Raw genomic sequence first — 14114 nt, 5'->3', positions numbered from 1 at the left:
ATGTAAAAAAAATAGACAAAGATAAATAATTTCAGAACTTTTTCCACCTTTATTGTGATCTATTAACTGTACAACTCAGTTGAACAACAAACTGAAATCTTTTAGGTGGAGAGGGTAGTAAAAATAAAAAATTAAAATAATGTGGTTGCATAAGTGTGCACACCCCCTCTTATAACTGGGAATGTAGCTGTGTTCAGAATTAAGTAATCACATTCAAACTCATGTTAAATAGGAGTCAGTACACACCTGCTATCATTTAAAGTATCTCCGATTAACTCCAAATAAAGTTCAGCTGTTCTAGTAGGTCTTTCCTGACATTTTCTTAGTCGCATCCTACAGCAAAAGCCATGGTCCGCAGAGAGCGTCCAAAGTAACAGAGGGATCTCATTGTTAAAAGGTAGGCTAGTTGTAGGCCAGACATATGAAGAATACGGGAAATTGTTGTCACACGTACCACACAGCCAGTACTTGCCAGATGTTCCTGCAGCTTCTTTAATGTTGCTGTAGGCCTCTTGGCAGCCTCCCTGACCAGTTTTCTTCTCGTCTTTTCATACATTTTTGGGTGATGTCCAGTTCTTGGTAATGTCACTGTTGTGCCATATTTTCTCCACTTGATGATGACTGTCTTCACTGTGTTCCATGGTATATCTAATGCCTTGTAAATTCTTTTGTACCCTTCTCCTGACTGATACCTTTTAACAGTGAGATCCCTCTGATGCTTTGGAAGCTCTCTGCAGACCATGACTTTTGTTGTAGGATGTGACTAAGAAAATGTCAGGAAAGACCTACTAAAACAGCTGAACTTTATTTGGGGTTAATAAGAGGCACTTTAAATGATGGCAGGTGTGTACTGACTCCTATTTAACATGAGTTTGAATGTGATTGCTTAATTCTGAACACAGTTACATCCCCAGTTATAAGAGGGCGTGCACACTTATGCAACCACATTATTTTAGTTTTTTATTTTTACTACCCCCCTAAAAGATTTCAGTTTGTTGTACAGTTTATAGGTCACATTCACCCTGGGTTCACACTGATGCGATGCGGGAAACAGCAATTCCAGCGCTGGTTCCTGCATCGCTCCTCTCCCGCAGAAAGTTCACACTGCCTTGTGCGAACCGCTGCGGATGTCATTAACAAAGTTAATGACACCCCCTGTTTAGTTCACAGATCGCAGTGCAAACTGTAAACTCGCACAGGAATCGTATCTCATAGGTGAGAGCACCCATTCGATACGATTCTAGTGCGGGGACAAAACAAGTCCCTGCACTATTTTCTGTGCGAATCCAATACGAGTTCAGCCATACAATTGTATGGCTGAACTTGCATTGCTCAGAGATCGCATGTGATCGGCACCTGCAGTGCGGGTGTGAATCACACGCGATCTGTGAGATCGTGCTAGTGTGAACCCAGGCTAAGCCCAGGTTCACATTGAGCTGCGGAAATGAAGCCGCGCGAGTTCAGCTGAACTCGCACGATTTCACTCCCGCATGTCAGTCCCGATTTCAGTGGCGATTTCACAGACATCTGTGCGGGTTTCTGCACAGATGTCAATGGAAATTGCAAGCTGAAATCGCAAAAAGTAGTACAGAAACTACTTTTTGAAATCGCTGTGGCGCCACAAATGCAGCGTTGCACCGATTAGGATGGTGCCATTGCCAGCAATTGCCGCCGATTTGACATGTGATTTGACAATCAAATCACACCAGTGTGAACCAGGGATAAAGGTGGAAAAAGTTCTGAAAGGATGTATCTTTGTCTCATATTTTACATCACAGAAACCTGACATTTTAACAGGGGTGTGTAGACCTTTTATATCCACTGTAGCTATATGCACAGCTGAAAGAGATTATCTGCCTAAAAAGTTTACCTACCGAACAATTTATAATTCTGTTATTATTATTATTATTATTATACAAGATTTATATAGCGCCAACAGTTTGCACAGCGCTTTACAATATAAAGGGAGACAATACAGTTAAAATACAATAAAATTCAAGAAGGTTGAAAAGGCCCTGCTCGTAAGAACTTACAATCTAATAGGGTGGGGCAAGTGGTACAAAAGGTTATAACTGTGGGGGATGAGCTGATGGAAGTGATAAAAGTTCAGTTATGCCTAGTACACATGGGCCGAATGTTGGGCGACATCGGCCGGTTCAGTAAAAAACAGCCAACATTTGGCCTTTGTGTATGGCAGTTGGTCTGAGCTGTCAGACGTGCATGCTGGAAAACCGCAGCTAACCACAGTGTCCTGGCGGGGGCGCATCCCCCTACCAGAACACAATAAAACAGCAGGGGTGATCCCTGTACTAAAATCCGGTTGTTAGTACAGCGGCTCCGACCGGAGCTGTCAGTTTTTTTTTCTTCAACCCAAAAAAAAACTAGTGGTGTGTACTAGGCTTTAGTTGGAGGAGTGATAGGCTTCTCTGAAGAGATGAGTTTTCAGGTATTGCCTAAAGGCAGCCAGAGTAGGAGATAGCCGGACAGATTGGGGTATGGAGTTCCAGAGGATGGGAGGTGCTCTGGAGAAGTCCTGGAGGTGAGCATGGGAGGAGGGGATATGGGAGCTTGAGAGTAGGAGGTCTTGGGAGGAGCAGGGAGGACGGTTTGAGTGATATTTGGAGACAAGATTGGTGATGTAGCTCAGGGCAGAGTTGTGAATGACTTTGTATGTTGTTGTTAGTATTTTGAATTTAATTTGCTGGGTAATTGGAAGCCAGTGGAGGGATTGTTCAGCTTGTATCGTATTAAGCCCCCCACATGTGTTACAATCTGATTGTACAAGCTCCTTTAGATCTACCAAAAACTATGTTTGTTTGGATACAAATTGATTGGTTAGATCAGTGTTTCTCAACTCCAGTCCTCAAGGCGCACCAACAGGTCATGTTTTCAGGATTTCCCTCAGATGAAACAGCTGTGGTAATTACTAAGGCAGTGAAACTGATCAAATCACATGTGCAAAATAGTGGAAATCCTGAAAACATGACCTGTTGGTGCGCCTTGAGGACTGGAGTTGAGAAACACTGGGTTAGATTATGAAGATGCTAATATTACATAGTTTTGGTAAATCCAGAGTTGCTTGTGCAAAGATTGTATGGCCAGATTGTAACTTGTATGTTGACCCTAAGTTCCGGCATTTACCAGTTCAGTGAAAAGAAGTGGGACTAGGCTTGATTTTGACTCATTGCCTTCCTTAGGCTGCATTCATACCTCAGGGTTTTGAATCACAGGCAGATATGTGAATGACAAATTACAGAACACACATTTGAGATGCCATTCATTTGAATGGCACCTAAAATTGCAGTGCAGTTTTGTCGCAATTGTCCCGTGAAAAATCGTGCTGCAGTCGTGGCAAACTGCATTGCATGAAGCTTGTTGCCCAAAAAAAGTTCAGGAGCTTCTTATGGGTGACATGCTTCCCGCAGTGCGGTTTGCCGCGATTGCAGCGTGATTTACCGAACCGTGACTTTAGGTGTCATTCAAATGAATGGCATCTCAAATGTGTGTTCTGGAATTTGTCATTCGCACCTGGGCATTTTAGAATCGCGGCAAATCTGCCCACGATTCAAAACGCAGAGTTGTGAATACATACTTTTATACAGTCTGTGGCTTAGAACAGTAGTCATCAACCCTGTCCTCAGGGCCCACTAACAGGCCAGGTTTGCAAAATAACTGAAATACATCACAGGTGATATCATTTGCTACTCAGTGATTGCAGTATTCTAGTCTGCATCTCCCCCAAGGTAATACAGAAAACCTGGTCTGTTACTGGGTCCTGAGGACAGGGCTGATGACCACTGGCTTAGGATACATGGCAGCTGCACAGGGACAAGGACCGCTTTGAAAATAACACATTTTGCAGGTGTCTGCATTTCAGCTCTGTTGTTACCTTAGACATTTAAAAGGTGAATAGTGCTTATAACACCAAAGTTATCATTTTGCATTGACATGTATGTAGTGCCTTATGGTTCTGCCCGTTGGATTGTTAATTCTCATATTAATGTAGATCGGTATTTCTTTTTAGTTTAGTGTTCTGGTTTGGAGACCTGAATTTTCGAATTGATGATCTGGACTTGCATTTTGTAAAGTCTGCCATTCAAGGAAACAAACTGTCTTTGCTCTGGGAAAAGGATCAGGTGAGATGGCATGTTCACACTTGAATACTGTACTAAATCTGCTGCCAAGAAAGCATTTGTAACAGATAAAGCTGAACTCTATGCAAAATACACAGATAAAATACCTATACTGTAGTACTGGTTTGCCTGCTAGAGAATTTGTCACCCTGTTCAGCCAGTCTTGTGATTCAAGCTGAACAATAGAATGTGGTCCAGGAACTACTGCAGTCCTTATTTCTGTCTTTGCCCACATTGATTAGATTTTCTGTCACTTTCCTCTCTGCTGTTGACACGAAGACAAAAATAAGTAAGTAGTAAGCAGTAAAAACCCAACAGAAATTCTGATCCTTCCCCCCTTTATCCAAAAAAAAAAAAAAATGGTTTTGCTATGAGGCTCCATCAAACATAGTTACACCTCGGACAGTACATATATATATATATATATTAGGGCTGTTACTGATTAAAATTTTCGTGTTCGATTAATCGATTTTTTTAAAATGGAATAATCCACTAATTTCGATTAATTATAACGCACATACAGATCCAACTACTTATAGCTGACGTCATGCGTAACCGCTCCCCTGTACGCGTTACGTTCAATCAGAACTTTCTCAGAATTTCCTCAGTGGGGCAGGGCTACGGCGTCACCCTACAGTCTATTTAAATAGCACCGTTGTGCATCAGGGGGACTGATGGAGAGCCAGAGACATCCATCACCTGCTGAGACAGCAAAGTGTCAGCTCTTTGGGAAAAAAGTGCCCTCATCATAAATGTTTCTTGATTGCTGGATAACCAATCAATGTCAGTTCATCGTCAAACTGACTTACAGCCAGGAAAGCCCTCAGATATGTTGATTTTCATAGCCAAGTCCAGGATTTACATAGATGTTTATCTGAATACTTTGACCAGTGAGATCAATCAAATCTCTAGGATCTGTCTTCCTCAATTTATGATTTCACGGACATCGACGTCACCGGACTCTCTTCCCTTCTCTTCATTAGCAGACGGAGGCACTTGGGGAAGGGGGGAGGAGTCCGGTGACGTCGATAATAAATTTTGATCGATCAAAAAATTAACAATTAATCGAGGAATTAATCTTTAATTTTCCCAATATATATATATATATATATATACATATATATACAGTTTAAAACCTGGATAATCTAAATGTCTTAACAATATACTAAGGTCATTAACCACTTCCCGTCCTTGTGCAGTATATATACGGCCTCATCCGTTCCACCTAGGCAGTTGAGCCAGCTGCCCACAAAGGAGATGGAGGAACATCCATTCCTTCATCTCCTCTGTGACGATTGTGTACTGGCATATAATCACACACATAGGTTGGACTTGATGGACTTGTGTCTTTTTTCAACCTCGCCTACTATGTAACTATGATTAAAGCTGGAAGGGATGAGAATTTCGTCACTCCCAGTTTTTGTGCTGTGTTTCCCTAGCCGATATGGCCAGGAAAGCAGACAATCAAAGTTTGCGTTTGTGAAACGGATGCACAGATATAATCAAAAATTGCAAAAGCCACCATTTTATTCTCTAGGGCCTCTGCTTTCAGAAAATATATACTATTTGGGGGTTCCAAGCAATTTTTCTAGCAAAAAAAAAATGCTGATTTTAAAATGTATGTAAGAAATGTCAAAATTGCTCTGGACAGCAAATGATTAAAATGTTGAAATTGCCCTGGACAGCAAATGATTAAAATGTCAAAATTGCCCTGGACGGCAAGTGAATAAAATGTCGAAATTTACCTGGACGGCAAGTGATTAAATCAGTTATTAAATGCTGTCCGTTTTCTTTACAGCTAAACATGGCTAAATGCTATGAGCCTGTGCTCTCAGGATTTATGGAGGGGCCTCTGACATTCCCTCCCACCTACAAGTATGATGTGGGGACCAATACATATGACACTAGGTAAGACGGCGGTGTTAGAACATGTTAATATGTCTTACTCATATGATTCTTTAAGAACTCTGTATTAATTTGTTGCTATGAATATTTCCTCTTCAGCTCTAAAAAGAGGAAGCCTGCGTGGACCGATCGCATCTTATGGAAAATGAAAAATCTCCACTCCCAGAATTCTTCAGGGAAGGCAGACATGAGTAGCTCAATGTCTGAAGAACTTTCCATGACGCTCCTCAGCTATGGGTGCCATATGCATTATACTGAGAGTGACCACAAGCCAGTGTCTGCTATTTTCTCTTTGAAGGTTCATTTTGTTTTACAAGACCTTCTAAATTATGGTTGGCTTCCATGTAAGAGTGTATAATATGTCTACTATGTCAAAGAAACCATTTATTCTACCTACTGGTCTATTGACCATTCTTCATTATTATAAGTAGAATATAGCCAGGTGACGTCCAGTGGAATGTCTAGAGCAAACGGTTCAGGTTCTTTAATTACCTTTTAGTTTATTTTGGATGTCTTGCCTAAAGAAATGGAAAAATTGTAGACAGCAGATCTGAAAACAGCATATACATTAACAAAACTTAAGTCAACTTAGTTAACTGTCAAACTACAATATATTGCAAATATATAAAGAGTGGGATGGTGTATGTAGAAATAGCACTGATTATTAAAGCAACTGGGTTAATCTGGAGTTTTTGGTAGAGTGGTAAAGTAAGTGGCATTGGGGTTAATTCACTAAGAGATACAGTAAATACCACATACATTTTTGAGTTAAAGTAACTCATGCACTATTTATCTCTAAACTAGTCAATTCACTAAAAATCATGCGTTATTTTCCGAATGCATTAAATGTCCACTTGCCGACCACATCATAAGGATGGACCAGTAAAGCGGTCTCCCTGCACTGGATCACCTACCTAGTTCGTGATCCACGTATTCGGGTAGGGGGTGCACACGTGCATGCTTGCCCGTCCGGTTGTGCTGTGATTTATCACAGTGCAGAGCTAGAAGTGCAACCAGAGGACTCAAAAATTGCTCATATGTATAATGAAAGTCCCCTTAAAAATAGAGAAGATGGAAAAGGACGAGTTGACAGAAGGAAGTCTCCTCTGTGGTGATCTGGGTGCTCAAAAAGTTTATACGGTGCAACGCAATCAGTGATTCCACCACCAGCTAGCCAAACCGCTCACCTCAGTCACTGGACCCCTGAGCTAACATCTGGGTCAAACAGGTATTTACCACTCTCAGTGGTCATGGATGGAAGCTTGAATGGATAGATATTCACACCACTTGGGAAGACCACACTTGGTTGTAATCAATTTTCAGCCATAATGACATGAAATATAAAAATATATATAGTGCACACTGCGTGGCTAAAACAACTTCATTTATTAAAAGTCAGGTACTCACATAAAAAGCACTAAAACCCTAGTGCTGGGATAAATGGTGAATGATAACATCATGATATAACATCAATGAGTAAGGTAGCTGCAGTGACGTCCCAGGGAACTCCCGCATGCGTATCGTCCTAATCGGGACTTCCTCAGCAGTAATAGAGTCCCGGGCGTCTGATCCATATATATAATAAAACCCTCTATCTCATTCACATGTGTAATAAACTATCCAACGGAAGCCGTCCAATCAGAACGGATCGCTCCGGGGTCAAGGAAATTACTTTCTGTCTGTAATCATAGGTAACCATAGCGACCGTGGCTCCATCGACGGCATGACACCCGGTCACATGACCTAACGTGCAGGAAGACACTACCTATTTACAATACTGAATTATTGTTGTGGCCGTGACGTCATCGATGGCATGTCGCCTGATCAGGTGACGTCGCACGCGTACTACCAGCTATTGGGCTGGAACGCATACAGAGGGAAGCAAGCTCCGCACTTAGTAACCAACCCTCCATTTAGAGCCGTTACTATGGTAATCCACCAGCACATGCCAGAGACCGCCCTCCTACGGCCTGCTCTGTGGGATGGTACACAAGCTTGTGCAAACTTATTAACTCTAAAACGGCTTAAATTAGAAGCCCCCAGCCAGTCCACTGACTGAGAGGTTAGATGAATAAACAGAACAGAGTTGGTAATAACCTTAAGGGAGAAGATTTATTATAAATATATGGATCAGACGCCCGGGACTCTATTACCGCTGAAGAAGTCCCGATTAGGACGATACGCATGCAGGGACGTCACTGCAGCCACCTTACTCATTGATGTTATATCATGATGTTATCATTCACCATTTATCCCAGCACTAGGGTTTTAGTGCTTTTTATGTGAGTACCTGACTTTTAATAAATGAAGTTGTTTTAGCCACGCAGTGTGCACTATATATATTTTTATATTTCATGTCATTACAGCTGAAAATTGATTACAACCAAGTGTGGTCTTCCCAAGTGGTGTGAATATCTATCCATTCAAGCTTCCATCCATGACCACTGAGAGTGGTAAATGCCCGTTTGACCCAGATGTTAGCTCAGGGGTCCAGTGACTGAGGTGAGCGGTTTGGCTAGCTGGTGGTGGAATCACTGATTGCGTTGCACCGTATGAACTTTTTGAGCACCCAGACCACCACAGAGAAGACTTCCTTCTGTCAACTCGTCCTTTTCCATCTTCTCTATTTTTAAGGGGACTTTCATTATATATATGAGCAATTTTTGAGTCCTCTGGTTGCACTTCTAGTGCTGCACTGCCTATTTACTTTGTACTTGATAAGCGTTTATATGTTTTACCTTCAGTGTCCAGCTGCTCTTATTTTACAGTTAGGATATTGTTTTTGCACTGACTGAATCCCCAATTTTTATAGTGATTTATCACAGCACATGCTGATCACTGGGTCCCGGCCAGTGATTGACCACCAGCACCCGGTAATCGGCTCTGAGCTTCCCCAAACATAGCTCCAGGAATGTAAACAACACAGAGCTGTGTCCAGGGAATGAAAACTAGATCCCCAGTAAAAGCAGCACACAGTACACACATAAACATTTGTTAGGCACACATGTAACCCCTTGTTCGCCCTAGATGTTAACCCCTTCCTGCCCAGTGTCATTAGTACAGTGACAGTGCATATTATTAGCGTTGATCACTGTAATGTCACTGGTGATGTCAGTGGCAGCTAGTTAGTTCCCCCCAGTGTTAGTTAATGTCAGATTTCCTGTAGCACTTTTGCAGTCCCGTTATAAGTCACTGACCGCTGCCATTACTAGCATAAAATTAATAAAAATTCCAGTATATATCCCATAGTTTGTTGATGCTTTAACTTTCACACAAATCAATCAATATACACTTGTTTTTTTTTTTTTTTACCAAAGGCATGTAGCAGAATACATTTTGACCAAAACGTATAAAGAGTTTTGATTTTTTTTTTTTTTTTTATTTATGGGATGTTTTTTAGCAGGAAGTAAAAAATATTGTTTTGTTTTTTTTTCAAAATTGACAGTCTTTTTTCATTTATATAATTAAAAATTAAAAACCCAGAGGTGATCAGATACCACCAAAAGAAAGCTATAAAGATATACATTTCGATTGGGTACTGCATTTTACGCAATTGTCAGTTAAAGGAGTGCAGTGCCGCATAGCATAAAATGGCCTGGTCACGATGGGTAAAACATTCCGGTGGATAATTTATGCTTTGCGATATTTATCACTTAAATGTAGCATTATTTTTGGTGGGGTTTTTTTTCTCTTTTTCTTACATGTTACACTGCATCAGAGGACAATCATTCTGTAAATGAAGGCACACAGAAATTTTACGAAACTGTGAAAACATTCTAGTATGCTTTCACAGAGCAATCCCCCTCTGGTGAAATGTTACAATTTGTTTTCATTCCTGAGCTTAGGGTGGAACATTTCCACTCTGATACATTGTATACTTTTAACTAAGGCAGGCCATACACGGTGCAAACTTCTTTCCTGCAACCACAAAAAAATTTGCACGATTCCCCCATCAACATACTGTATACAGTGCTGACAGGGGAATCCTTCCTGCTGAGCAATTGTCTGCTCCCGGCGGGGGCGAGCGGAGGAATCCGTCCTCGCCGGAAGAAAACAGTGATTATCACTGTTTGTACCCAAGGCAGGCTGGTTGTACCCAAGTTGATCAACTTGTTACAGTACATTCATCCTGCCCATTAACGATTCGAATCAGAACCGGCCGAGATTCAAACCCTGTATGGCCGGCCTTACTGGCCACTGCTAAGTTACCCTCATTTTTTTTTTTGTACATTGCTAAAATACTGACTGTCTATTGGCAGGTGATAAATAACGAATGTGTGTTCTTTAGTGAATTGACTTGATAATGATTGATCTATTTTTTTTTAGTGTTTACCCCACATTCGATATTTTACTTTGATGAATTGACACACTAATGCCCCGTACACACGGTCGGACATTGATCGGACATTCTGACAACAAAATCCATCGGATTTTTTCCGATTGATGTTGGCTCAAACTTGTCTTGCATACACACGGTCGCACAAAGTTGTTGGAAAATCCGATCGTTCTAAACGCAGTGACGTAAAACACGTATGTCGGGACTATAAACGGGGCAGTAGCCAATAGCTTTCATCTCTTAATTTATTCTGAGCATGCGTGGCACTTTGTGCGTTGGATTTTTGTTCACACGATCGGAATTTGTCAGAAAATTTTATAGCCTGCTCTCAAACTTTGTGTGTCGGAAATTCCAATGAAAAAAGTCCGATGGAGCCCACACACGATCGGAATTTCCGACAACACAATCCGATCGCACTTTTTCTGTCGGAAAATCAGACCATGTGTACAGGCCATTATTCTCCCATGCCATGTTTCCAAAAAATGAGTCACCGGACCTTCATATCGCATGTGGAATCCTCTAGTGAATTGACCCCTATTAAATCTTATTGAATTACTGTATATATCGATAGATCTTGTCTTGTGCCTGACAGCTGTTATTATGTTCTTTCACAAAAGACGCTAGAGAAACTGGAATCAGACATTACTTTCTAACACGTTTGTATTTATTTTCAGTTTTCTACATCCCTCGTTGCCCCACTGGTACATATTTGGGTACATGATGAATGGCTTCAGCCTGTGGATGCCCTTGTAGCTTATCGGTGGTCTCCTGTATACTTGAAGAGTTCCTGGGACTGGATTGGACTATATAAGGTCAGATATTTTGAAGGGCTTCGGTACTGTCACAAGTTCTTCATCTCCATTGCTAAACTTCATGATGTGTTATCTGCAGGTTGGATTCCGACATCATAAAGATTATGTGTCCTATATCTGGGTGAAGACTGATGATGACAGCGATGGAGGAAGACACCAGCACCAGGTTCTAAGATTATGTTTTTATATAGTTGAGCTGTGGATGAGTTTTACACCAGCACTGTACACAGAATGCATCATGTGTGGTTCAGTGTTAATTCTGTCGACTAAAACCGACTAAAACATTTTAACTTAATACCATTTTAGTCGACTAAAATAGACTAAAACTAAAACAATTGAGATGACTAAAATAACGACTAAAACGAAAATGGCACTTTAGTCAAAAGACTAAAATGGGACTAAAACTAAAATGCCATTTTAGTCAAAAGACTAAAACTAGATTGAAATTTGACGTCAAAATTAACACTGGTCTGTAGGGTATGTTCATACCTCAATAACATAAATAATAATGTATTCGATTTTTCACTCAAGCAGTATATAATGAGTTTGGAAATTGTAGAGAAATGCATAAATAATGCATTACAATTTAACTACACCCATTAGATTTTAGATGACTAAAATGAGTTTTAGTCGACTAAAATGCAGGACATCTAAAACTAAAATGCCATTTTAGTCCTAAGACTAAAACTAAATCGAAATTTGCTGCCAAAATTAACACTGGTGTGGTTAAGGTGCATATCTTTATATTTGTTATATCCTAGGTAATGTTCAGTGAAGAATCTCTTCCCAAAGGCACTGGTGAATATCTGCTTGGCTATTACAGCAACAATATGGGCATTTTAATTGGAGTTACTGAGCCCTTCCAGGTATATACCTACCTTTTCCTCTAGATGGAAAGTATAGTGCATTTTTAGTGATCACATTTTTTTAAGTTATTATTGCAATGTGAACCTTAAAGAGACCCTGTCACCTTTTCCATGCAGCACAAAGTGATGGTGTCTCTGCAGTGGGGATACCCTGACCCCCTAAGTTTTCATTTACATGTGTGGCTGTTAGTGCTGCCTCTCTGAAAAGCAATTCACGCTGGATTACTTTTCAAAGAGAATTTTGACAGGCAGCGGGAGGCAGTGGGGTTGATTTACTAAAGGCTAATAGACTGTGCACCTTGGAAAGTGCAATTGCACTCTGCAAGTGCAGTTGCTCCAGAGCTTAGTAAATGAGGTAAAGCTTCACTTTGCAAAGAATACCCAATCACATGCAAGGAAAATTAAAAAAAACTGCATTTTTGCTTGCACATGATTGGTTGATGAAAGTCAGCAGAGCCTCTGCTCATTTACTAAACTGTGGAGCAACTGCTCTTGCCATGTGCAACTGCACTTTCCAAAGTGCACAGTCTTTTTGCCTTTAGTAAATCAACCCCCATGTGTTCCCTTCTTACTGCCTGTTTTAACTCTCGAAATGCTGATATGCATGCATTGCAGTTGTGACACCATTCCGTTCACTTGAATGGGTTGTGTTAGCCAGCGGTTCCATCCACCAAATGCAGCACACTGGTTAATTGTTTATGTGGCATGTGTACATTGGGCAATCGTGGGTTTCTAAAACTGCAGCGTAACTGCCTGCTTTTGCCTTCCGTGTGAAAGAGCCCTTATACTCACCTTACCTTCCTTGTAGTTCCTTGTTCTCCCACGGCTGGTGCTGAAATCGGCTGTGTCAGCAACCTAGGGGAGCGATGTCTTCATTGCCCGTTCATGTGACAGCTCTCAGGCCTAGGCCTTGGCAGCTAGGCTCAGGCATTGTTATCAGCAAGTCACATGCTCCCCTATTCCTGGAAGTGCCAGGTATTCTCGCTGGATGTAGAGGAGCAAGGAGCTGCAAGGTAGTGCATGTAAGGTGAGTATAAGTGGTCAGGTCAGGGAATGTGCTTCACAGAAACACTGGGGTTTATCTACTAAAATTGGAGCTTGTATAACAGAGTAAATTTGCTGCCCCCTCAAAATAACTCAACACACAGCCATTCATGTCTAAACTGCTGGCAACAAAAGTGGGTATATAGTGAAAATGTCCAAATTGGGCCCAAAGTGTCAATATTTTGTGTGGCCACCATTTTTCCAGCACTGCCTTAACCCTCTTGAGCATGGAGTTCACCAGAGCTTCACAGGTTGCCACTGGAGTCCTCTTCCACTCCTCCATGACGGCATCACGGAGCTGGTTGATGTTAGAGACCTTGCACTCCTCCACCTTCCGTTTGAGGATGCCTCACAGATGCTCAATAGGGTTTAGGTCTGGAGACATGCTTGGCCAGTCCATCACCTTTATCCTCAGCTTCTTTAGCAAGGCAGTTGTCATCTTGGAGGTGTGTTTGGGGTCGTTATCATGTTGGAATACTGCCCTGCGGCCCAATCTCTGAAGGGAGGGGGATCATGCTCTGCTTCAGTATGTCACAGTACATGTTGGCATTCATGGTTCCCTCAATGAACTGTAGCTCCCCAGTGCCGACAGCACTCATGCAGCCCCAGACCATGACACTCCCACCACCATGCTTGACTGTAGGCAAGACACACTTGTCTTTTTACTTCTCACCTGGTTGCCGCCACACACGCTTGACAACACCAGAACCAAATAAGTTTATCTTTGTCTCATCAGACCACAGGACATGGTTCCAGTAATCCATGTCCTTAGTCTGCTTGTCATCAGCAAACAGTTTGCAGGCTTTCTTGTGCATCATCTTTCCTTCTGGGATGACAGCCATGCAGACCAATTTGGTGCAGTGTGTGGCGTATGGTATGAGCACTGACAGGCTACCACCCTACCGGTTCAACCTCTGCAGCAATGCTGGCAGCACTCATACCTCTATTTCCCAAAAACAACCTCTGGATATGATGCTGAGCACGTGTACTCAATTTCTTTGGTCAACCATGGCGAGAC

At 41.6% G+C, this 14114-nt stretch overlaps 1 protein-coding gene across 4 annotated transcripts in view; it reads left to right on the top strand.

Annotated features, from left to right (window-relative positions):
* Positions 1 to 14114, top strand: part of INPP5J (inositol polyphosphate-5-phosphatase J) — a 137027-nt gene that overhangs the window by 120697 nt on the left and 2216 nt on the right. For all 4 annotated transcript variants that reach the window (XM_073631027.1, XM_073631036.1, XM_073631018.1 and 1 more), the window contains 6 exons: positions 4025 to 4136; positions 5932 to 6041; positions 6138 to 6336; positions 11049 to 11186; positions 11266 to 11352; positions 11948 to 12052. In XM_073631027.1, the coding sequence (XP_073487128.1) occupies positions 4025 to 4136; positions 5932 to 6041; positions 6138 to 6336; positions 11049 to 11186; positions 11266 to 11352; positions 11948 to 12052 (751 nt within the window). The remainder of the gene's footprint in view (positions 1 to 4024; positions 4137 to 5931; positions 6042 to 6137; positions 6337 to 11048; positions 11187 to 11265; positions 11353 to 11947; positions 12053 to 14114) is intronic.

The sequence above is a fragment of the Aquarana catesbeiana genome, linkage group LG01, assembly GCF_042186555.1.
Source record: "Aquarana catesbeiana isolate 2022-GZ linkage group LG01, ASM4218655v1, whole genome shotgun sequence".
Classification (NCBI taxonomy): Eukaryota; Metazoa; Chordata; class Amphibia; order Anura; family Ranidae; genus Aquarana; species Aquarana catesbeiana.
The sequence above is the reverse complement of the archived record's forward strand: the minus strand, read 5'-3'. Positions and strand labels throughout refer to the sequence as shown.